The sequence below is a fragment of the Wallemia mellicola genome, assembly GCF_000263375.1.
Source record: "Wallemia mellicola CBS 633.66 unplaced genomic scaffold WALSEscaffold_8, whole genome shotgun sequence".
NCBI classification, from domain to species: domain Eukaryota; kingdom Fungi; phylum Basidiomycota; class Wallemiomycetes; order Wallemiales; family Wallemiaceae; genus Wallemia; species Wallemia mellicola.
Window position 1 is genome coordinate 280,900 of NW_006531965.1, and position 21,741 is coordinate 302,640.

The window sequence follows — 21,741 nt, forward strand, 5'->3', positions numbered from 1 at the left end:
GTAATGAATACCCTATGAATGCTTTTTAGATTAATGCACTTGAATATGATTAATATGATTAATATGATAATATGACAAATAGCTTGCTTTATTAGTAATAAAAGCTTGCTAGATTAGAATGCAACACAAAAAAACGCGTAATAATAAGAAATAACTAATAAATATAAATTAAAAGATATACAAAGAACAGTAATCCCTATTGAATTGTTAGTATAAATTTGTCTATAGCCACAAAAGCCAGAGCAGAGCAAGTGTCAGACATCCAAGGAAGTATTTTGGCCCTCATCAAGCCTGATAGGAGTTCACTCCCCGACGATTTTACACTTGCAAGCAAGCGCCTACAGCTCTACCAAGGTCTTTTGGGTTCAACCCTGGCTTGTGAACCGAAGGAATGGCCGAAAAGGAACTCAACCACCTTAGCCTGGGTGCGACCCCAGACGGCTCTAAAGTGGAAACTGCGACGTGGAAACGAAAGTTTTCATCAAATATACTTGCTCTGGTTTCTGATAGCTGAAACTCACCTAGAAAATTTGTTAGTAAAAAGTTTCAAAGTAACTTCAATGGAGCAGAAGCGGGATCAGAAGTGACCAGGCTGGCAAGCCTTTAAAGTGCGTGATTGATAAATCAACCCGCTGTCCAACACTCCAGCGACGGAGGTTGGCTTAATTGACTCAGCATAGTCGCGTAAGACGGGGATAAGAAGTTAGAGTCATCATATAAATGCCTTGCTCCATTGTATGCTAACCACTCACTTTGTATTATCGTTGAGATGATGAGTGTCTTGAAGAGAGAAGCAAATTTAGTCGGGACTTAATTTATACCCTAGAAAAACTTTATAAGAGCACAATTAAAGGGGAGATAACTATGTGCATTAATTTGAATTATATTTTATTCCATCTATGCTGCTATAGTGCAGCACTTCTCCTTTATGGTGTGGACCTTTTCTCGTGAATAGGATTACCGTTTACGTGTTTGGTAATCGCGGTAGCTTCGATAAGCTTATAGACCGCCTGCGGGTGGTTTGTAGCGCTTCTTCCCCTCTTTCGCTGTTCTGGTTTGTGACAACCAGTTCAGCCACAGTTGTACAGTAGGGCATCTAGAAGAGAAATTATATATGTGGCCATCATTACAGCATCCTAGCTATGCTCTGTTTAATTTATAAACTTTATCGACGATGTTTTGTTTGATTCCATATATGAGTACCGGCACCCATCTGTATATAACCACTTAATGTACAAATTGCATACAAAAATCTCCTGAGCATAATAAATATAGCATTATACGTAGTTCACATTTTAAATTTCTCAGATACAGTCGTTTCGTTGACAGTATACCCTCTACCCTAACAATCATGATGCCGAGGAATCCTGACGGTCGATGGGCCAGACGGCGACAAGAAGGCGACGAGACTACAACTTCGCGAAGGCCACACACACGTCCAACGAGATCAACGCGACAAGCACCCCAAAGAATAGAGATAAACTCAGATGACGACGACGAAGTGCAATTCCAATCAAGCAGGCGCATACGAGGAATAGAGAATGGGCTACTAGTGAACAGATTACAACAGCCACCACCAGCTCCGCCAATTCAGCCACCCGCACGACAGCTTCCCACTCGTGTATTTTCGATAGCTGACGGTCTACGATTTCTTTCAGATTCGATGCCGTCCAGGAGTGGGTTAGAGGGTATAGATGCGCGTATTCGACAGCGATATCAGCAGCTCGACATTCCGCTGCATACTATAGGATTTGGTGGGGTGTTTCACCCCCAATTCGTCCAACAACCAAAAAAGCATTACAGCGTGAAAGCATCACATCCAAAGAAATGGCCTGGGTTTAGCAGCAACGCAGGTCCTAATATACGCCACAGAAAATTGATAGATAGTGGAAAGTCATCCCGACAGTTGGTTATCAACGGAGAAGGCGATAGAGCATTATATGCATTAAGGTGCGGCCATTTAATAGACGGCAGAACGTACAAGGAGCTTGTTGAATCTAATATCCTCCCCAAGAAACGCAAGACGAGCAAAACCAAGTATGTTTTTAGCTGCCCGGTGAAGAACTGCTCAGCGGAGCACTCACAAGAGCCAGGATTAGACGCCTTGAGATTATGGACATAGACATTTTGTATTTGTATAGCATCACTCGTTTGTATCGTACATTGAAGATATCAGCTGTGATAGTTAAAGTATGCCGACTTGTAAGATAGAGCAAAGACAGTAGAAGTACTCTAAAGTGTGTGCAGTCCAATCAAAACCATACAATCAGTCTAAAACGACGTCGTTTATCAACAAAACATTACGGAATCATCCATTCGCGGCGTTTGGACTCCCATTTTTGAGCATAATGGTTATAGCATCTTTTGGATTGTCTACGTTTACTCAGACCAAGTATGACAGGCAGGATAGTAAAGTAAAGCAGGTGAGTGGTAGATAGCCCGGTATTTGAGGAGCGCTAAGAAGACAACAGCTAGACAAGAAGGAAGCCTTACAAATACAGAAAAATAAGAAGCCTATCGATTTGCGGGAGGAATACTTTGTTAGTCATACCCGACTTCTCTCTTCGTGACTGACGACATTACAGAGGCTTCAAAGTAAAGAAAGTGATTTGGACAACTGGGAGAACAAGCGGATACGAGTGAGTGCATTCTTGTTCTTCTTTATGCACCATTCTAAACACACCTGCAGAGAGATATCGCAGGTCTAGATGAGTGGAATATGCCACTCAAAAAGTGAATTGCTGTTAGTATATGTATTTGTATTATAAAATGAGTGATAGATGATAAAATTTTCTGCGACATACCGCATAACACAACGAAGGAAGCTTGTGTCGGATGGAACAAATCGTCTAAATCCTTGAACTTTGCTTTCTATGATAGGTTATGCTATTTTTTTAGGACGAATATCCCGAAAGAAGCTTTTCGCTCTCTACCCAGACGACGCTCACAATGTCACCTATCCAGCCAGGAGGAAAGCAGAAAGAGAGTGGTACCGCAAGAGTACTTGGCTCCGGTACATCAGGTGGGTGTTAATATGTGCTTATATCGAACTTCGCTGACGGTGGAGCTTATCAGGTATCGCTGAACTTATGGTGAGCAACGAAGGGTAGACTGTATGATATGCTAACCAATAGTCCAGGTGTTCCACCCAATTGGTTAGTCTATGATCTTTGTTAGAATTGCCCACTAATATCCCCTCAGATACAATTGCTAAGCGTCTGATGACAAACTCCGGCCACGCAAACGCTGGCAATCTTAAAGATATCATTTTCAAGCAACACGCAAACTCACCTGCGCTCACCAAGGCTCTTTCGCTCTTCCCAGGTCTGGGATACGCAGCTGGATATAAAGTAGCACAACGTGTCTACAAATTCGGTGGTCAGCCATACTTTAACGACATCCTCAACACAAACTATGGTTCATACTTCAAATCCTTCTTCGGCGAGAAGAACGGCAAGGCTATTATGTCCGCTTCTGCAGGTTCACTCACTGGTATCGGTGAAGTCGTCCTCTTACCACTCGACGTACTCAAAATCAAGCGTCAAACTAACCCTGAATCATTCAAGGGTAGAGGTATCGTCAAGATCGTCGCAGATGAAGGTTTCGGTTTGTACAGAGGTTGGGGATGGACTATGGCTAGAAATGCACCAGGTTCATTTGCTGTGCGTGATCATTCTCTCATGTGGACATTTATTTACATTCATTTTAGCTCTTTGGTGGTTCTGCTCTTACTAAAGGCTACATTTTCGGTCTTGAAGACTACAGCAAGGCTACTTTCTACCAAAACTTCTTTGCTGTGAGTGTCTCAAGTGGTTTTACCGTCTTTTTTCTGACAATTGTTAGTCCATCGGTGGTGCTGTCTCCTCAATTACTGTCGCAGCCCCATTAGACGTTGTCAAGACACGTATTCAACAAGCAAACTTCGAGACAAACACGTCAGGTGTTACTGTCATCAAGGATATCATCAAGAATGAAGGTCCATCAGCGTTCTTCAAGGGTTTGACACCAAAGATCCTCGTCGTCGGTCCAAAATTAGTTTTCTCTTACACACTCGCTCAAACATTGATTCCAATGTTTGGAAAGTACTTTTAGATTGGCAAATACCTTTCTTTTCTTATCAAAAATGTAATCTAATAGAGCTTCTTCATTATTTGGGGTTTAAAGGAAAAAGCGGTGATTTATATTATTTTGTGACATAATGATAAAAATTTTATGCACCCATTGATTGCGCTAATGGACCTAACTTTGCTGCTGCACTTGGGTGGTTCTTGATAAAATGAGCTTGAGCTCTTGTGGCGTTCTCATAGGTGATTGCATTAACTAACTCTGGTTCAGTTCTTGAAACTTGTGCTGATTTTTCGAATGCTTCGATAGCTTCATCAATTTTGCCTTGCTGGAGACATAATTGTGCTAATGTACCAATTGCAACGTCATTCTCTGGATCTGATGCAACAGCTTCTCTAACTAGACTTTCTGCACCCGCGAAGTCTTGCTTCCATTGGAAGATTGCCAAAGCTTTGTTGATCTTTGGTAATACATTTACAGGATACTTATCTCCATCAAGTTCAATAGCCTTGTCGAACTTTTCAACAGCCTCCTCAAATTTACCTTGATCCATCAACAATTCACCATAATAGGTGTATACGTCAGACTTGGCTGGGAATTTTTTGATCGATGATCTAAAGATAACCATAGCCTTCGCGATATTACCATTCTTATATTGTGCAACGGCCAATTGAATCTGTGCTAATGGGAAACTATCATCAATTTCAACAGACTTTTCATAGTTTTCGATGGCTTTATTGAAATCAGATAAAATGAAGTAAACTTGTCCTCTATGGTAGAATGCATCAGCATCAACTGGGTTCTTCTCAATTGCGGTATCGAATGCCTTGAATGCCGCTTGTGGGTTGGCTAATTCCATGTATACGCTAGCAGCTTTGACCCAAGATTGGGAGAATTCTGGCCATAATTCTACAGATTTCTCCAAATCTGCTATAGCTTTGACTGGGTTGTTCAACAAGAAGTAGAAAGTACCGCGTAAGTTCAAAGCTTCAGCTTCAAGTTGGGTTGAGCTGAGACCCTTGCTGAGAGATTCTTCAACCTTTGTTCTTGAAAGTTTGAAATCCTTAGCTTCTGAAGCATTGAATGCCTCCTTCAAGTCTAAGTCACCAGCAGGTGAATCATCAGGGATGGCAGTTGGAGTGCGTTCTCTGAATGCATTAAGGTAAGCTTGAATGAAGGATATTTGTGGGAGCTTTTCACCACGTGACTGAATCAGATTGTTAAATTGAAATTCTTCAAAGAGGATTGCGACCCACCTGTAAAATAAGCTTAGCCTTAGCTTCTGCGACCTTCTTAAGTACTCTTTCTACGGACTTTGATGCACTTTCGTTGCGGAATTGATCAATGATTGTGGCGGCTGTGAAGTCATTGAGTGCTTCTGTGAGCTTACCGAGTTGCTCCTGAGCTTGTGCACGTCTGTTAAGGGCTTTAACGTACTCGCTGTCGAGTTTGAGTGCCTCGTTGCAGTCGTTAACGGTTTCTTCGTAGCGACCGAGGTTGTTATAGCAGGCGGCTCTGTTGGAATAGAAAACAGCTTCTGGCTTTGTGGCACTCTCTATAGCTTTGCTGTAGCTGTTCGCAGCTTCAATCCATTCGTGCTGCTGATAGAGTTTGTTACCCTTCGATTTGTAGTCTTGTGCGACCTTGTTGCGGTCTTCGAGGCTGAGTTCTTCCAAGAGTGGCTCATTAGCTGGACTAGGGCCATTGTTAGCTGACTTCTTCTTTCTGTTCTTTGATTTCGACTTCTTCTTCTTCTCGGAAGTTGTAGAGACGCCAGTAGAAGACTGATAGTAGTAAGTAGCAGCTGCACCACCTACTACTGTAACAGCTGTAGCTGCAATAATCAAATTCTTATTCTTTGACGCCCAGTCAGCGATTTTTGAAGTACTGCTACTCATGATGGATACTGAGAAAGTAGGTGATATCGCTATATTATATAATATAATAATCTACAAACAATATTAAACAAAATTTACTTTCAGTTCACTGTCATTTTTCTTCTCAGCTGTCAAACGGCGTTTTTGAGTGTAAGTCTCAATAGAGTCACACTTTGGAGTATCTCAAAGGCGCTATTATATATATTTATTGTAGTTTATATTTATATCCTTATATAACTTCTCTTCAAAAATAGCGTATCTGACGTATTCAAGTCTCGAACGACCGATTGCTTTACCTTAATAGAGAACGGCGATCATTAATAAATTTAGTTTTGGAGATACGAAGAGATAATTATATAGGCACACTCAGTGATCAATTAGCTATACACTCATATAATTTATATTGTATTTCATGACAACTACAACATCACAAATCCAATCTGTCCACCAGCCGCACCACCAGCAGCACCAGCAACCCCAGACAACTCAACAACGTTCAACCAGCAAGGCTAGGATGCTCGGTGACTACGTCTTAGGGAAGACTCTTGGTGCCGGTTCAATGGGTAAAGTCAAGATTGGTGTTCATGTCACAACCGGCGAGAAGGTCGCGATAAAGATCATTCCACGCTACACCTCCACAAACGCACTCAATGCTATCCCCCCACATCAACCTAAGCCTACACAATCTTTTATCAAGAAAGCACACAATAAGGACATCTCAAAGGAAGTTAGAACAATCAGAGAGGCGTCTATATGTTTATTACTCTTCCATCCTTTCATTTGCGGTATGCGTGAAATGTCCGTCTACTCACAGCATTACTACATGCTGCACGAGTTCGTCAATGGTGGTCAGATGCTTGACTACATCATCGCTCATGGTAGATTGAAAGAAAGATCAGCGAGATCTTTCGCCAGACAGATCGCCTCAGCTCTCGCTTATTGCCACGCTAATTCAATCGTTCATCGTGATCTGAAAATCGAGAATATTTTGATTTCAAAAACCGGCAATATCAAAATTATTGATTTTGGTTTGAGTAATCTTTGGTCTCCTCATTCAAATCTCAACACTTTTTGTGGTTCACTTTATTTTGCAGCTCCAGAATTGTTGAATGCCCGCGCTTATTCGGGCCCTGAAGTTGATGTTTGGAGTTTTGGTATTGTTCTTTACGTTTTAGTAGCTGGAAAGGTGCCTTTTGATGACCAATCTATGCCCGCTTTACACGCAAAAATTAAACGTGGTCATGTGGATTATCCTGCATGGTTGAGTACAGGTACGTTTGATTTCGTCATGTTTGTTGACTTTCTAACAACAATTTAGAATGTAAATCATTACTTTCAAGAATGCTTGTAACGAATCCACTTCTTAGAGCTTCTTTAAGCGAAGTGTCTAGTCACCCTTGGATGGTTAAGGGTCACTCAGGTCCTCCTCAAACTCACCTTACGAAGAGAGAACCACTCAGACCTGACATGACATTCGACACTGATGTTATAAAAGGTATGAAAGGTTTCGAATTTGGAAATTCCCACGATATTGAACGCAAGCTGCGCGATCTATTGAATTCACCTGCTTATCGGAATGCGTTGGCTGAATGGGATAGGAAGAATCTTAACGTTTATCATCGTTCAGAACCTGATTTGAATAGCAGCAATTCAGGTCATTTCGATCTAAGCGCTCAAGTTCAGCATACTCCACATCACCATCGTAGATTTTCTCAACAGTTTTCGTCAAAGGTACAATCTGATGTTGATAAGGAATTACCACCTAGTTTAAGTGCTTCTCAAGCTCTTTCCTCTCAACATGATGCCAACAATCAAAGATCATCCAGACTTTCTAAGCGATTCTCTGGGTTGGACTTCTATAAACGCAAGATAACAGGATCATCAATCGCAAATGCTTTCACTTCTATTAACGATCAGCCACAAATAAATGAGAGAGATCAGAAGTTTGAACCAACCAAAATTTCCCTTGATCCAACGCAGGGTTTCCATCCACTGTAAGTGATCTTTATCACCAATTTTTATCGCCTAATCATGTCCAGTATCTCTATCTATTACCTCGTCAGTGAAAAGATCCAACGCGACAAAGCCTTCGGACCAGGCTTATTCGCGTCATCTCAAATGTCTTTGGCGACTATGGCAAATCAACCCTCACAACCTGTCTCCAATTTGGATCAAAACCTCTATGCGCAATATGAACGCAGCAGAGCACCACCCCCGGTACAACCTATCCCATTACCACAACCTGAAAATGAATACCCAGGAGTACGTAGATCAACTTCTAATGGCAGTATGATGCAACAGCCAGTATCAAGACAACGTGTAAATAGCAGCAGATCAAGACCGCTTACGATGGCAGACTTTAACCAGAATGGTTCTGCAACAGTACAGATGTCCAGAACACAAAGTCAGAGAAGACCCGAACTGAATAGTCAGACTGTAGTAAGATCGCCTTCATCGCCTGCTATGAACTCGAGACAAAGATCAAGAGCCAATCCATTAGATGTTGGTACAGTAACTCCGATTCAGCCCCCACCAGCCATGAGGGATAATAAAGATTATCCATTACCACCGCCACAAGCATCAGCACATAAGAGATCACATTCCTTGAGCCAAAAACCTGAAATGTCACCACCATCACCAACCACAGCGGCTGCTAATCCAATGACGACGATTAACGAACCAGAATCAGCAACACAGTCGAAGGGACTTGCTAAAAGATTTAACAGTATCCTCCATAGACAAACCACTCTTAATGAAGGAAGCGATAACAATAATCCTAGACAAAGAGTTAACTCTACCAATTCGTACAAAGCGACAAACAGACTTAGTATGTTGTCCAAAGGATCTCATCCTACTAAAGCTCAAGCTCACAATGACGCTGTTAATAAACTAGAAGGTAACAATTCGCCATCTAACCATAGAAGAGCTCATACGGTTGTTGAGAAAAAGCGTGAGCCGAAAGTGGACATAAATCACGATAGAAACTACTCGACTGGTGAGCCAAAGACTGTGCATACAGTTGGTAGATACTCAGGTGTAGGACCATGGGTACAAGCCAGCAAAAAGTCTACAGACGACAAGAACTCAACTTCAAGCCGTGACTCACCAGTACAAGAAATTAGTCAGAATTTGAATGAAGAATTCGACCCAGTGGAAGAACCAAAAGCCGTCTGGGGTAAGGGCTTGTTTTCAGTTGCGACAACGTCCACAAAATCATCAAATACTTTGCGATCTGAAATTGGATCGACTTTGTCAAAGTTGGGCGTTAGCTATAGATTGACTAGAAGCGGATTTGAATGTCTTCACCAACCATCTATTTCTGTTGGGGGTGTTGGTTCAAAACGTCTAGAAGGTAGTGGAGACTACACAGTCAAAGATATGAAAAGTGATTCAAGTGAACACATGAAATTTGGCAAATACGTGAAGAAAAAATCTTCCAAGTTGTCATTTAACAGTTCAAAGAAGGCTTCAAATCACGATAATCTCGTATTAGATGAAGGTGGTGCCAATTCAGGCAACCCTAATGCCAGTTCATCGAAGGTTAGATTTGAAATTAATATCGTTAGAGTAAGTTTAGCGTTATATTTAAAATCTCAGCTGACCTCAATAGGTACCACTTCTGCTCGGTATAAATGGAATACAATTCAGACGAATAACGGGAAATAGCTGGAGCTATAAAGCCGTCGCCCAAAGAGTTTTAGGAGAGTTACAATTATGAAGGAATTCGCTGTTTAAATCAGTGTAGCATATACAGACACGCAAAGTTATTATTTTATTAAGCTTTTAAGTTTCAATTTCCAATCTAATGAAATGTTATGTTCAATGTATCTTGGATACCTCATTGTTTGTTTTAAAATTTCATGCTGTTATACAAATAAATTAGTATTAAAGGCTCTATTCGTAGTCACCACCGGCGTCTCCATCGTCGCCGCCATCATCCTCGTCTCCTTCACCGTTATCGAAGTACTGATTAGCGTAATCAGCGTCATCTTCACCATCGTCAATTTCCTCTTCCTCTTCAACTTCCTCGTCATCGTCTTCTTCGATGTTGTTCTCTGCATTATCCCAATCAATCTTCTTTCTCTCCCTTTTGGTTGTCTTCTTTACAGTCTTTACGCCATCGAATACCTGTCTAGGGAAAAATTCAGGATTCATTATAGCTTTCAAAGATGATAAATGATCCTGATTTGTCACTAACGATGGTTTTATCTTGTATTTATCTGAATAACGCTCTATATCAGTTCCACCGCCAGTCTTCTCTTCATCCTCGGGGAGGTTATACGCGCTGAGGCGAATCCTCTCATAGAAATCGTTACTTGCGTTTGCATAACTGAGCTCCTGCTCTGTTGGGGCTTGCATGTACTTCAGCTTCGTCGTAGGGTAGAGCTCTGTAGCGTCCTTCCTCATTAGTTGTAAATCCTGGAAGGTTAATCCCATAGGCGGCATATTTGAGCCGCCAAATCTGCCACCTCCTCTTCCTCCTCGACTCATGGTGGTGGTATGATAAGAATAGTATGTAAGAATATTAGAGTACAAAAGATAGTAGAAATATTGATAATTGTGATAGAAATTGTAGAATGAATGTGGTTATTATTGCTTATGGGTCTTCTGTCTTCTGTCTTCACTTTCTCTTGCCTTGCCAGCTGCAAATTGGGCAGAAATCTAGGGGATTGTTAATATTGTGGTTTTGTTAACAAGCTACACTTACATATATTTGAACCACAGAGTGGGATCAGTCTAATGAAGAAGAACTCAAACCAGTACCTCTCCTTACCATACGTGACTGAAATATTGTGGCAGCGTGGACACTGTCCTTTACCTTTCGGGTTTTGTTCTTTTGTCTCTTTGACTCTACTAGGGAAACCACTGTTGGGTGTCAGTCTGTGTTCAACTGTCCTACAGCCTGCTTACAATACTAAACACATTTCTTTATATCGACCATCAATGTTTGTAGTTACATCAGTTGTCTACTCACTACGCGCTCTTCGTCGTTGCTATCTAAGCCCCTAGGTCAAATCCAAATCCGGTTCTGAGCTGCGCGTTCATCTATTCACTGACGAACATAACGCAACGCAACGCGAATTATATCTCTCTTTAGCACTCCTTCTCTTCCAATTCGTTTCTATCTTCCTTACATAGTCTGGCATGGCATGCTGTGCGTCACTCGTCACGCATCAGTCTTGGCTTTTATCTCATTCGGATGTTAACATCGTCGTTATTATTTTACTAATGTTGTCGATCTCCGCATAACATTTTGTGACTTGCGTACCCTATCAGTCGACGTTCGATTGCCATCGGCAGGCTGCTCTGTTATGAGATTCTGAAATACGGCGACAGAGTGAATCTATTGGGAAAATACTTTGATTCTGCAAATACTTTCAGTGTTTTCTAATCATATATGTAAACATGTATTTATTAAACTAGGTTGTCAGGTTACAATATTCATACTAACTACTCTAGTCCAAGGAGATAAAATGTGAAAAGGAGTAACATGAAACTCGAAACTCGTTAGATATAATTTACACAGTACTCATTCTCCGTTTTCTACAAATTCAAACTGATCCGAGGACATGACATCATAATCAAACCCTCGATATGACAACAATGGAAAACCGAAAAAATCTGCAGTGTACTGGTAACCAAAATTGTCGCGCAAAATGTATATATTTTTTTAGAAATATTAAGCTTACATATACTAACGCGTTTGAATATAAAATAATCATCAATCGGATATGGGGTAGCGGCTAACCTATCGGTTTTTCAGTTGAATAACCACCGAAGCTCCGGGTTCGATTCCCGGTATCCGAATTAACTTTTGCAGTTTTCATTTTGGAACACTTACAACGAGTAATTGATCCTCTTTTCTTTTTACTTCAGTTGCAAAAGGCGAAGTTTCATTGATGAGCTGACCGACCAACTTCTAGAATACGTTATGACGCTGTATTTGCGATTAATTACAAGATAATGACAATCAGCGTTATGAAGTTTTCATAATATGCTATATGAAAACTATCAAACATCTTAACACTCTACTGTCATCGTTGAGAATGGCAAAAGCGCAGAAATTTGATGCTGCATTGCTAATATTTCAAATAGTTGCAGTACAATCAATACACTACCTAGCTTTATCAATAATAACACCTACACTTCTCACTTTATTTGCAAATGAAGAAGGACTGCGATACGAATGGGGTTCCCCACCGTTAAGCGTCGGATTAATACTCGACTGGCGAGAACTGGCAAATTGGGAGCATCATGAGGCTGTCTGGCAAGGACTTTGGATAAAGGGGAAACAAAGCGGCTATTCTGATGATATTTACGAATGGGATGGCAACCACAACCGGAGGAGGGGATGGCTTTTAGCTATCAGTTGGGTTTTAGCGTGTTTCATAGAGTGAGTATTTTAGAAAGAATACGAAAGTTCTTAAAATTGACAACATTCAGTATTATTCCGCTATACTACCTCGTGCGTAAGCCTACCCTGATACTGGATTTCGCAGTAACAATGACGGGATTGCATTTTCTATTCACTACCGCACATGTCCAGAGTCCACCATTAGGATTTTTCTGTTATGGTATCTATGCACTCGGAGTAGTCGTACTCGTCGTCGGTGCAGAGCAGCTAGCCATGCGTCGTGAGCTACGCCGCGGTCTCTGGGGAGATCGCCAGGATGATTATGAGATGTCGACGCGGAGGAACTACAATCAGCACAGAAGGGCAAACCAACGACCAGCTGGTCTTGGTTTAGTCCTAGATAGCCCGGATATCAACTATGAAACAACGAAAGTTCCAAAATAGCACAGTTAGACATCTTGCATTTCAATTTTAGATAATACCAGACATGTTGTAAAATAACATTTATTAAGTACAGTAATCTGATTAGGGGTAATGATTGATGACTTAAATGAGTGTAATGAGTGTCTATTAATTAATATGCGATTTCCGATTGATTTTAACGGTATTAAATGAACTAATTGCAATGCTAACGCGTGATTGATGGGTTGATGCGTAATCCTTTGGCTATTCTCGTACGAACTGATTTGCGCATTCCATCAGGACGCTTCTCGTGTTGTTGAGGTAGTTGCATGACAGTATTTGGTGGTGTCTGAGGAGTAGCGAGTGTAGAGACAGCCGTCGAGACTGTAGACGTCGACAGCTTCCTCTGGGAGTCTTGATCGATTACTCTAACAATAGGTGTAGATGTCGCCGTTGCTTGTGATTGGACGTGTCTTTCGTCAGCTTCCATTTCAGTATGTGTTGCTCGCTTCATCAACCTAGATTCGGCCTCTTCTGTCAATAATTGGAGGTATCTCAGTTTATCTGACTTCGGGTGCTCGCGTTTAGCAGCAGAAATATAATCATCTTTGAGATAGTCTCTGTAATCTTCCATATGCTGTTTCCTCCGCTGAGACAATCTTCGCCCCGGAATTGGCAATGGTTTCGATCTGGTTGAGGGTTGTGCATACGTATTTGAAAAAGCATTTGGCGACCATTGGGAGTTAGTTGGCGAACGACCAGGTTTGAGAGAGTCTGGAATGGATATATTTGACTTCCTTGTAATGGCGGAACGAGGTACGTCTAAAGTGTCTCTTTTTGCAGGTGGTGATAATAAACGGTCTCCTGTCATCAATGCCTACGATGTCGTTAGATCCGATAAAGTTGTAACTATCTAGCACTTACATTAAGGAGGTCGTCATATATGAGGTCGAATTGGGCAGCAGACGGTGTGATATATGTCGGTGAGTCTTCCTCTTTCACCGATAAGGTTCTTCCTTCTAACGACTTGCTATATTGACCTCTCTGTTCTATCTACCGTCTGTGAATGATGTCCTGGATAATGAAACTATCGACTAACCTGAGTTGGTAGATAATCGGAGCTTAACATGATTGTCTTTTTCAAGAAGAAGTTCAAAAGGTGAGGGTTTCAATCAACCCCTGTTCCTAGATGGGGTAGGGCGAACAATGAGACAACTCAAAATAAAGGAAAGACGCGGCTAAGATAAACAAATACTCTGGCATTAAATAATGTCTTCAAATCACGTCCCGTTGTAATATTTTCCGTCCTGTCGGCCAACCTTTATACGGCGTCGTTGATCCGCTATACCCCTGCATCGCGCGACCCTAGTACCCTATTCCTATACTCAGGAAAGCAAAACTTCACACAGGTTCACGCATCCCTTGACATTATATTTTGTTCTTAAATATAGTTTGCGCACGTACCCCACCACAGGATTTTGATAATGAAACGTCTCCTCGATTGAGCCGTGTTCCAGAAAAGCGGTCAATGCTCGAGCCAAGGGTAAAAACATTCTCCGTTACTGATCGTTCAATGAGGTAGTCGACTCGATTACGTTTACCGAGCCTCAATAATAGCTCATCAATGTTCTCGCCCGGCTAGCAAAAACTTAAATAAAGACATGCATACTTTCTGGATAATATGGTTAAAATTAAGTTTATTTGAATGAAGTATTGGAATTGTTATTTACTGCGCCTCCCTCTGGGAAGACAACGGACGTTGCAGTCACAAATTCATTCTGGTTGAAATCTGCGACAGCTATATCGTGCGAATTTTGTGAATGTGAATCATCTGAGAAGTTAAGCGTATTCTCAAAGTCACTATCTTCATAGCCCGAGCCACTGCCTGACCAACTACCACTACCACTGCCACTGCCGGATTCTTCATCCTCAGACATGGCTCTGTGCATAGTGAATGGTTTGTTGACGACTGCCGGACGCCTCTCATAGTCTTTCGCGGCAGGTCTACCTCTTGCACCACCTTCTGTGAGAGGCTGCGATTGTGGCACGCACATAACCAATCGGGCTGTAGTGTTATCGCTTTTCTCTGTCGATTTTGGCTTATGATCAGGCTCGATAGAGAGATCAAACGCTTGACCGACTTTGAAAGCATCCTCATTCACAATTGGCTTACGCTTATCGTCGTAGGGCATCTTCACGTCCTTGACGACCTTGTACTGATCTACATTACCGACGTGTTCGTTTTCTACACGGTCTATTCGTCTGTCAGATTACGTTTATCGTTCATTATATCTGCAACTCACAGAAGTTCCACTGCCAACGTCTGCATACTTCGAGAACAGCGAAGATGAAACTACGTACAGCAAAACGCGCATGATGATCAGGTAGGTGGAAGAGCCATATGAAACGCAATATGGTATTTGTTATCTGGATGTTACGTCAGTCTGAGTGAAATAGCTTCACATTGTTTGACATACGATTGCGAAATAATAAAGCTGAATAATTTAGTTAACAAAATAAGCTATAAGTTTGTAAGTACTCACGTAAGCATTTTCGAATGCTAGTGTGTCTCTCAGAAACTTTCTCTTGGACTTCCTCTGGAGAAGGGACCAATCCATGAGAAGATCCCAACTAGCAGTGTAACTAGAGGCAATCAGAGCAAATACAATCCATATCGCAAATGTATAATGCTCATAATGACCACCACCTCTGTCTCTCCAACCGTAGAAAGCAAAATTTTGAGCAATAACACTGACATATTTGCCTGCGTTAACCAAGTGTATCTTCATAGTATATTCCGAATCATAGTATCTACGCAGGCATTGGCTAAATCTAATCGCCGCCGGAACAGATTGTAGGACTGGCGTTGCCCAAGAAGTCTGATTGGAGCAGAATGTTCGCGTGTCATCTTCCTGCCAACGGACATTATAACAGCAACCTAAGAAGCGAAGGTTTGAGAAGGTGTATGCTAACGAGTTGAGTTCGTCGCCAAGAACTATTAAACAGTTAGAAAGGAATGCGGAAAACAAACATGCACCTACAGAAATCTCTAAACTAAGAAGCGTCAGCTTTCTGTAAATAATCATAAGTTTACCTACCTGGACTCTCAGAAGACCACCGGTAAAGACTCGTAAGAGTGATCTTATCATCCAATAGCGCGAGTTCCTAAACATTAATGGTAATGGGTTGAACCATATGATAAGAGTGACTATGATCCAAATAAGAGGCCAAGAAGTAGGACTGATTGCTATGGACTGTGAGCAAACTTATTTGACATTAAAAACACCTACTTTCACTCCATGAGTTTGTGAACGAAATGTAGAATGCCCAAGATAAAAGTAAAACTAAGAATGATGCCATGAGTCCAAGTTGTGATGGATGCAAGTGGTGTCTAACGTCTAATTCAAAAATAAAGACATAATTGATTCTAGCTTTAGCTAGTAATGCCTCATTTACTGAAAATAGCAACAAAAAGAAAGGGGGTAAAATGCAAGCACTATATGCTTGCAATAGTGCTTGCCATGTTGGCAGATTCCTTCTGAGGTCAGGATTGTATACGTTTTCTATACCCATGCATATTGGGGGAATAGAAAGTCCGATGAAAATACCAGTGAAAATTAGCGGAATAGTCATCGATTGCTTCACAGATTCCAATCGAAGACGTTGCGCCGCTCTTCTATGTGATCCGGATTCAAAATAGGATGCGAATACCTTCTCTGTCGCGTCTAACAGATAGTTGACTTCTGGGGATGTAGAGAACTCAGCTTCGTTGACCTTCTGTTGGATATACAGAGGCCCTAGCTTGATGTTATTCTCCGCCAACTTGTCGTATTTTTTGAGCGCCTTATAAAAAGCTATCTGATTGAGCTCGGTGTATGATTTGAGCATGTTCAGGTACCTATGCAACTCAAAGACGGCTGTTTTGAGCTTTCTTTGAGCTTTTTTGTAGCCTTGTGGATCTGGGAGACCTTTTGAGTTGTCATCCTCTATGTCTTTTCTATGTGGTGGTATAGGCGGTTGTCTAGTACACGCTCTATAGAAGTTGCGCAAATGGCGCGTCTCCCAGGCCCCTTTGAAGGCCAGGTAGATATTCTTTGGATACTGCGTGTAAAATGATTGTCTATGTTTGCGTAATTGCAGTAGCTGTGAGTCTAACAAAGCAGCCTGTGTCTGTGCATCATTCAATCTGTCTAAGAAGAACTGATTGATCTTGAGTTGCTCCGCATTGAGTGTATTGAAGAAAGATCTGTGAGTGTCCGGTAACTCGTTGATGATGTAGTTTATATCATTGATACTTTCGTCTATTTCAGCACTCCCTGTTAGCTTTTTTAGCTTCTTTTTGCATAGTTTGTAATTGAGATAACAAAGCCTCCACTCTGCTATTGCTTCTTGCTGTATACGACTGCTGTTTGTTAGATGATATTGTAACTGTATTATAAGAACTTACACGCTAAACTTCATACCATTCGAGTCTGTTGTCTATAGTCAGCCAATGAGATCCTTTTTTTATGCTAACAAGATGAACGTCTAGCGAGAAGATCGTTCCTTGTTCTTGAACGTTCATCATTGCCAAGTTCTACACTTACAGTATTTCAGTTATAGGTTTATAGAAAAGGTAAATATTGGTAAATATTTAAAGTTGACACGGGGACTTGGATCTTCATTCAACAAATTTATTCAGCTTTATTAGCTTCAATTATGCATACATACCATTCTACAAATAGATCCGTCGCTAAATACCGGAATTATTTCGGCTACCAATAGAGTTTTAGTCTGCTAAACGTGTTATATTACTCTGCTGGTATTTGTACTTAATTATTGGCAGCGTTGTTGATCTCATCAGTGGAGGCAGAGGATAGAACATCATGCGAATTGGATAGAACGTGCGCCGGAGTAACGACTTTACTTGCTCGTATTGTTCCTACATTTCTAATTTTTCCTCTACCTGCATATGCCCAAATGTCTTGGATTTTGATAGCGGTTTCTTTACACCTGGGAGATTTCTAAGGCATTGAAGACAGTTTTGCTGTTCATACGTTTCCGTTCAGCTCCTATTTGCTATGGAATTGTTCTCACGTGATCTTTCATTCCTTCTGTATTTGTTAGTAAGATAACTCGTACATAAATGGGATCTGCCTTTCTTTACTGTCTACAGATAAAAACGCATTGATTCTAGATAAGTACTAGATGAACTATGGGCTTAAAGCAATGCTTACCTAGCTCGAGACTCATTTCGAACTTTCGTTCTCTTCCTTGGTGATTCCCCGCTCGAGACCGAATCATGGGATGACAACGGCCATGACGTACTGCCCGTCTGATATCTCCCAACTTATCGTGGTCACGTGACCAAGTGGCTAGTTGAGGGCTCTGTTACTATTCGTTTAGGTGACACAGGTTTATACCAACATTACCACATAGTACATTGAAAAGCGAGATTGAGCCATTCACTAGTTAAAGTAAATTGTAGTATGCGCAAGCCTTTTTTTTAAAAAAAAACTTTATAACATTCTATGCTTGACTTCGTGCAAGATGAAAAGTTTCGCGACATTCGCAAAAAGCGTTTCCACGAAGAAACTAATCTTCGAAAACCCACTCAATGCAGGATAGCACATAAATAAGAATCCAATATTAGTCTAAAATGAAATGTATTAATATAGGGAAAGAAAAGAAATATAAAACATAGAAAAAAATTTAAACTAGATATGGAGAGCGTTCTTCAGATTATCATTCTCCATTCTGAGCAACCTCAACTCTTCTTCAATACCCTTGTAACGTTCGACTTGATCAACAAGCGCCCTGTTCTGCATCTGCAACTCATTGACCTGACCTTCAAGAGTTTCCAATTCCTTCCTCTTCCTTTCACGGGACTTGCGAGCAGCCAGCGTGTTCTGTCTGCGCTTGGCTTCAATCGCATCTTTAACGTCCAAAGGTACGTCATCTTCCACCTCTTCCCGACCTCTTTTCTTGTCGAGTCGTGACTCAAAGGCAGCGGGGATCTTTTTACGGGATGTAGCAGAAGCCGACGAGTAGTTCCTAGGCTGTATTGGATCTTGCATAGAAACCTTGGTACGTTTGGCTGACTGGGCAGTTGAGCGTGTCTTTGCCTTTGGAGCTGGCGAAAGTGAAGGTTGGTGATTATCCTCTTTTGGTGGAGTTGCTGCATTTAAAGTATCCTTATTGAACAGAGATGAGAAGCCTTCAAACACAGAATCAGATGGTAGCGGATTGACATACTCATCAGATGGCTCGACCTTGACATCAGTTTGAGCGCCAAAGAGTGGAAAGCCTGCGAGCATGTCATTTGTGTCGTTGTGGAGCATTTGTGGTGTAATTAGTTGCTGCTCCGGGGAGGACATTGATGAGAACGGACTGTTTGTAAGGCTTGGAGGGCTGAATGAGTTTAGAAGGGACTCAAAGTCCAACTCTTCATACTGTGAAGAGTTTGAGATTGTACTGTAATTAATTTGTGACATTCTTGGGTTGATAATATTGTTGTAAACATATTGAAAATTTTTGTCTGGGGACCTTGTGGTCTAGTAATAAAAGCGCTTATAGGTAATCAAAATAAAACATAATTGATAAACTCTCTAATATAACTTGATCTTGTCAAATTATAAACTACGGGTTGGGGAGTAATTTAGAACATAGTGGACTAATAACTGTATTGCAGGTTAGACGACTATATGTTCTCGAACACGATAAGCCACTCACATAGCGTGGTAAGTAATAAGTTTTCTGTCGTTTGTGATTTGTCCGTGGGGGAGAGAGTTGAAGAGGCGAAGATTCTTTTCACAAAAATTTAAACGAAGCGCGCTAGGAATTAATTAAACTTAAAATTTTAGTACTGCATGTTCTATCTTATTGTAGTACCATCAGCATAATCTACTACTTTTGTTTTACGCTCTAGAAATGCTCGATCGCTGTTTCGTTGCTTCGGGGTGAAGATTTGCTCCTGTGAGCCCCGATAGGTGTTTTAAATATATGGTGGATTGCGAGATGATTTCTGTATATTCACATCAGAATACCTTTCCTCTTGAGTGATTCTGACGGACGAAGTGATGACGATAGTAAATATACCCAGAGACAGCTCAGATAGCGCTAATAAACATTGAAACAGTGAATAGTTGTATTATTCATTATATATATATAAATATACCTTTTCCCGCTGCATTTATCCTTTCCAAATCTGGCCACACTCCTTCATCTCCTACGTCCATCATCTAATTTATAAATTCTTTTGTGTTGTGCTTGATTATGGATGTATATAGCTTTTATAAGCAACAGCTAGGCACTCTTAACTCAAACCAGAAGCATTTGATAACTAATCTGACTTTGCTAGCACAGCAGTACGGCTCAGCAGCTAATCAGGTTGCAGACGCGATTCACGACCATATAACGTGTTTGAAGCCACATTACAGGCTTCCTGTCCTTTACTTGATTGATAGCATATCGAAAAACCTCTCACAGCTCAACTACGCCCAGCATTTCGCCCCATTTATCGCGAAAGACTGGCTCAACACTTACGCCCTAGTTGATGGCGCGACCCGATCGAAATTGGAGGAGCTCGTAATTACCTGGCGCAATGGTGGTCCATATGGTAGTAACTTATTTGGCAGGCAGGCGCAACTTGATTGCGAGCAGAGATTGTACGGACAAGGTGGCTGGAAGGCTTCCATACCCCTTTCTTATGGTCCCTCAAGAACGCTCGTAATTACAGAGTTGCAGGCTGCACTAGAAAAAAGGAAAGTGCATGTTCAGTATTACCCATACGACGAGAAAGCAAAGTCGCATATACACGCTTTGTCAACTCTTGAAAAGATCCTGCTCACTACAAATGTACCACCTGATCAATTGAACCAAATTTATGAGAGAGTCAAATCTATGTCGAATGATGCACCAGCGGGAGCAACACCGGTGGTCGCGTCAACGCCTTCAGTTCCACCTCCATTGCCGACACCTGCAATTATATCTACACCTGCTCCAGCTGTTCAGCCAGCCGCACCTATACCCGTTGTCGCAGCTCAATTGAATCCCTTATTGCAATCAAATACACCACCACCACCACCACCACAGCCACAGCCACAACAACCTCAAGTTGGCTCAAATGTATCTGGATTATTGCAATCATTGCAAGCATCCGGTTTATTGAAAACAGTCAATGCCGGAAATAGTGCTAGTACAGTAACATCAAAGTCAAAATCACCACAGCCAGAACAAATAATGGCAATAGATAGTCAGGAGGATGAAGAAAAAGAAAAGGCTTATGATCAAGCTGTGCTAGCACTTGATATTGTACTTGATAATAATGATATACTTTGGTGTGTTTTATTAAATTCACATTCAGTATTTATTTCTAATAAGTTTCTTTTAGTCCTAGACCGAATCTAGACAAGTTGTTTTATGACAGGTTGACAGTTCAATGTCCACAATGTTCGCGGCGGTTTGCAGATACCAGTACAGGGAAGAAGCAGTTAGCTGAGCATATAGATACACATTTCAGGATAAATAGACGCAACAAAGAGGGTAGCAGAGGTGTAACGCGCTCCTGGCTGATTGTTTTGAAAGTGAGTGAAAATTATAACAATGCTGTATATTATCTAACAGAAATTAGGACTGGATGAACGATGTAGCTGACGATTCCGTGGCATCTCAACGCGGTCCAATTCAATCACACGAGGATAACGAGCAAACCCAACAAGCAGAGTACAAGAAGCAGCTTGAATCAATGACAGTACCTGTTCCTGCTGATGCTGAAGATGCCGCCAAAGTCTGTCCAATCTGCAAGGAAAAATTCAAAGGCGAGTTCAGCGAAGAAGACGAAGAATGGGTATGGAAGAATGCCCTAGAAGATGGGGAAACAATATATCACGCGACCTGCCACAATGACTCGTTCGCGAATAACAGTGTACTTGGAAAGCGTGAAAGAGAAGATGAAGTACCCCTGGATAACAAAAAGATCGCTATAGATCAAACATCATGATAGTGCCTTTTAATTTATATAAACATTTTTGAACAATAAACATTATGCATTAAAGTTTTCAT

The 21,741-nt window shown here is 41.3% G+C and overlaps 11 protein-coding genes and 1 non-coding gene across 12 annotated transcripts; 7 read left to right on the forward strand and 5 right to left on the reverse strand.

The window, feature by feature from the left end:
• Positions 1–1,351: 1,351 nt before the first annotated feature.
• On the forward strand, positions 1,352–2,122 carry WALSEDRAFT_64109 (hypothetical protein; the record flags this gene model as incomplete). Its single annotated transcript, XM_006958115.1, has 1 exon — positions 1,352–2,122. The coding sequence occupies one exon, from the start codon at positions 1,352–1,354 to the stop codon at positions 2,120–2,122; it is 771 nt and encodes a 256-aa protein (XP_006958177.1).
• A 226-nt stretch (positions 2,123–2,348) lies between these two features.
• Positions 2,349–2,737, forward strand: WALSEDRAFT_68788 (hypothetical protein; the record flags this gene model as incomplete). The annotated part of the gene is made up of 4 exons (XM_006958116.1): positions 2,349–2,423; positions 2,472–2,540; positions 2,586–2,639; positions 2,690–2,737. The coding sequence occupies 4 exons, from the start codon at positions 2,349–2,351 to the stop codon at positions 2,735–2,737; spliced, it is 246 nt and encodes an 81-aa protein (XP_006958178.1).
• A 208-nt stretch (positions 2,738–2,945) lies between these two features.
• Positions 2,946–4,154, forward strand: WALSEDRAFT_32428 (mitochondrial carrier). Its single transcript, XM_006958117.1, has 6 exons — positions 2,946–3,022; positions 3,076–3,092; positions 3,140–3,155; positions 3,202–3,662; positions 3,710–3,796; positions 3,844–4,154. The coding sequence occupies exons 1-6, from the start codon at positions 2,950–2,952 to the stop codon at positions 4,090–4,092; spliced, it is 903 nt and encodes a 300-aa protein (XP_006958179.1). The 5' UTR covers positions 2,946–2,949; the 3' UTR covers positions 4,093–4,154.
• WALSEDRAFT_60284 (mitochondrial outer membrane translocase receptor TOM70) lies at positions 3,844–6,018 on the reverse strand. The gene is made up of 2 exons (XM_006958118.1): positions 5,322–6,018; positions 3,844–5,272 (listed from the first exon to the last, which is right to left on the reverse strand). Exons 1-2 carry the CDS (start codon positions 5,961–5,963, stop codon positions 4,211–4,213), a joined length of 1,704 nt encoding a protein of 567 aa, XP_006958180.1. The 5' UTR covers positions 5,964–6,018; the 3' UTR covers positions 3,844–4,210.
• Positions 6,019–6,272: 254 nt separating this feature from the next.
• On the forward strand, positions 6,273–10,412 carry WALSEDRAFT_32430 (Pkinase-domain-containing protein). Its single transcript, XM_006958119.1, has 4 exons — positions 6,273–7,213; positions 7,261–7,936; positions 7,982–9,509; positions 9,553–10,412. Exons 1-4 carry the CDS (start codon positions 6,355–6,357, stop codon positions 9,658–9,660), a joined length of 3,171 nt encoding a protein of 1,056 aa, XP_006958181.1. The 5' UTR covers positions 6,273–6,354; the 3' UTR covers positions 9,661–10,412.
• On the reverse strand, positions 7,982–10,433 carry WALSEDRAFT_68790 (hypothetical protein; the record flags this gene model as incomplete). Its single annotated transcript, XM_006958120.1, has 2 exons — positions 7,982–9,239; positions 9,289–10,433. The coding sequence occupies one exon, from the start codon at positions 10,431–10,433 to the stop codon at positions 9,837–9,839; it is 597 nt and encodes a 198-aa protein (XP_006958182.1). The 3' UTR covers positions 7,982–9,239; positions 9,289–9,836.
• Positions 10,434–10,466: 33 nt separating this feature from the next.
• Positions 10,467–11,193, reverse strand: WALSEDRAFT_68791 (hypothetical protein). The gene is made up of 4 exons (XM_006958121.1): positions 10,918–11,193; positions 10,854–10,870; positions 10,651–10,808; positions 10,467–10,585 (listed from the first exon to the last, which is right to left on the reverse strand). The coding sequence occupies exons 2-4, from the start codon at positions 10,865–10,867 to the stop codon at positions 10,533–10,535; spliced, it is 225 nt and encodes a 74-aa protein (XP_006958183.1). The 5' UTR covers positions 10,868–10,870; positions 10,918–11,193; the 3' UTR covers positions 10,467–10,532.
• Positions 11,194–11,668: 475 nt separating this feature from the next.
• Positions 11,669–11,750, forward strand: WALSEDRAFT_t43. The gene has a single exon. It is a non-coding gene; the product is annotated as a tRNA-Glu (tRNA).
• Positions 11,751–11,989: 239 nt separating this feature from the next.
• Positions 11,990–12,815, forward strand: WALSEDRAFT_68792 (hypothetical protein; the record flags this gene model as incomplete). Its single annotated transcript, XM_006958122.1, has 2 exons — positions 11,990–12,336; positions 12,387–12,815. 2 exons carry the CDS (start codon positions 11,990–11,992, stop codon positions 12,739–12,741), a joined length of 702 nt encoding a protein of 233 aa, XP_006958184.1. The 3' UTR covers positions 12,742–12,815.
• On the reverse strand, positions 12,800–14,316 carry WALSEDRAFT_60285 (hypothetical protein). The gene is made up of 3 exons (XM_006958123.1): positions 13,799–14,316; positions 13,624–13,752; positions 12,800–13,576 (listed from the first exon to the last, which is right to left on the reverse strand). The coding sequence occupies exons 1-3, from the start codon at positions 13,826–13,828 to the stop codon at positions 12,926–12,928; spliced, it is 810 nt and encodes a 269-aa protein (XP_006958185.1). The 5' UTR covers positions 13,829–14,316; the 3' UTR covers positions 12,800–12,925.
• Positions 14,317–18,321: 4,005 nt separating this feature from the next.
• On the reverse strand, positions 18,322–19,469 carry WALSEDRAFT_57345 (hypothetical protein). Its single transcript, XM_006958124.1, has 2 exons — positions 19,411–19,469; positions 18,322–19,358 (listed from the first exon to the last, which is right to left on the reverse strand). Exon 2 carries the CDS (start codon positions 19,170–19,172, stop codon positions 18,396–18,398), a length of 777 nt encoding a protein of 258 aa, XP_006958186.1. The 5' UTR covers positions 19,173–19,358; positions 19,411–19,469; the 3' UTR covers positions 18,322–18,395.
• A 450-nt stretch (positions 19,470–19,919) lies between these two features.
• On the forward strand, positions 19,920–21,710 carry WALSEDRAFT_60286 (hypothetical protein). Its single transcript, XM_006958125.1, has 3 exons — positions 19,920–21,017; positions 21,071–21,263; positions 21,311–21,710. The coding sequence occupies exons 1-3, from the start codon at positions 19,954–19,956 to the stop codon at positions 21,677–21,679; spliced, it is 1,626 nt and encodes a 541-aa protein (XP_006958187.1). The 5' UTR covers positions 19,920–19,953; the 3' UTR covers positions 21,680–21,710.
• Positions 21,711–21,741: the final 31 nt, after the last annotated feature.

Bases quoted from the DNA above. Each gene is read 5' to 3' on its own strand.
- WALSEDRAFT_32428 (XM_006958117.1), top strand. From the start codon at position 2,950: ATGTCACCTATCCAGCCAGGAGGAAAGCAGAAAGAGAGTGGTACCGCA. The intron at 3,663-3,709 runs GTGCGTGATCAT...CATTCATTTTAG, and splicing joins ATGCACCAGGTTCATTTGCT to CTCTTTGGTGGTTCTGCTCT. The intron at 3,797-3,843 runs GTGAGTGTCTCA...GACAATTGTTAG, and splicing joins TCTACCAAAACTTCTTTGCT to TCCATCGGTGGTGCTGTCTC.
- WALSEDRAFT_60284 (XM_006958118.1), bottom strand. From the start codon at position 5,963: ATGAGTAGCAGTACTTCAAAAATCGCTGACTGGGCGTCAAAGAATAAG. The intron at 5,273-5,321 runs GTGGGTCGCAAT...AATCTGATTCAG, and splicing joins AGGCTAAGCTTATTTTACAG to TCACGTGGTGAAAAGCTCCC.
- WALSEDRAFT_57345 (XM_006958124.1), bottom strand. From the start codon at position 19,172: ATGTCACAAATTAATTACAGTACAATCTCAAACTCTTCACAGTATGAA.
- WALSEDRAFT_32430 (XM_006958119.1), top strand. From the start codon at position 6,355: ATGACAACTACAACATCACAAATCCAATCTGTCCACCAGCCGCACCAC. The intron at 7,937-7,981 runs GTAAGTGATCTT...AATCATGTCCAG, and splicing joins ACGCAGGGTTTCCATCCACT to TATCTCTATCTATTACCTCG. The intron at 9,510-9,552 runs GTAAGTTTAGCG...TGACCTCAATAG, and splicing joins TTGAAATTAATATCGTTAGA to GTACCACTTCTGCTCGGTAT.
- WALSEDRAFT_60285 (XM_006958123.1), bottom strand. From the start codon at position 13,828: ATGTTAAGCTCCGATTATCTACCAACTCAG. The intron at 13,753-13,798 runs GTTAGTCGATAG...CACAGACGGTAG, and splicing joins CCGATTATCTACCAACTCAG to ATAGAACAGAGAGGTCAATA. The intron at 13,577-13,623 runs GTAAGTGCTAGA...ACGACATCGTAG, and splicing joins TATATGACGACCTCCTTAAT to GCATTGATGACAGGAGACCG.
- WALSEDRAFT_68791 (XM_006958121.1), bottom strand. The intron at 10,586-10,650 runs GTAAGTGTAGCT...CCCAATTTGCAG, and splicing joins ACTCTGTGGTTCAAATATAT to CTGGCAAGGCAAGAGAAAGT.
- WALSEDRAFT_60286 (XM_006958125.1), top strand. From the start codon at position 19,954: ATGGATGTATATAGCTTTTATAAGCAACAGCTAGGCACTCTTAACTCA. The intron at 21,018-21,070 runs GTGTGTTTTATT...AGTTTCTTTTAG, and splicing joins GATAATAATGATATACTTTG to TCCTAGACCGAATCTAGACA. The intron at 21,264-21,310 runs GTGAGTGAAAAT...AACAGAAATTAG, and splicing joins CCTGGCTGATTGTTTTGAAA to GACTGGATGAACGATGTAGC.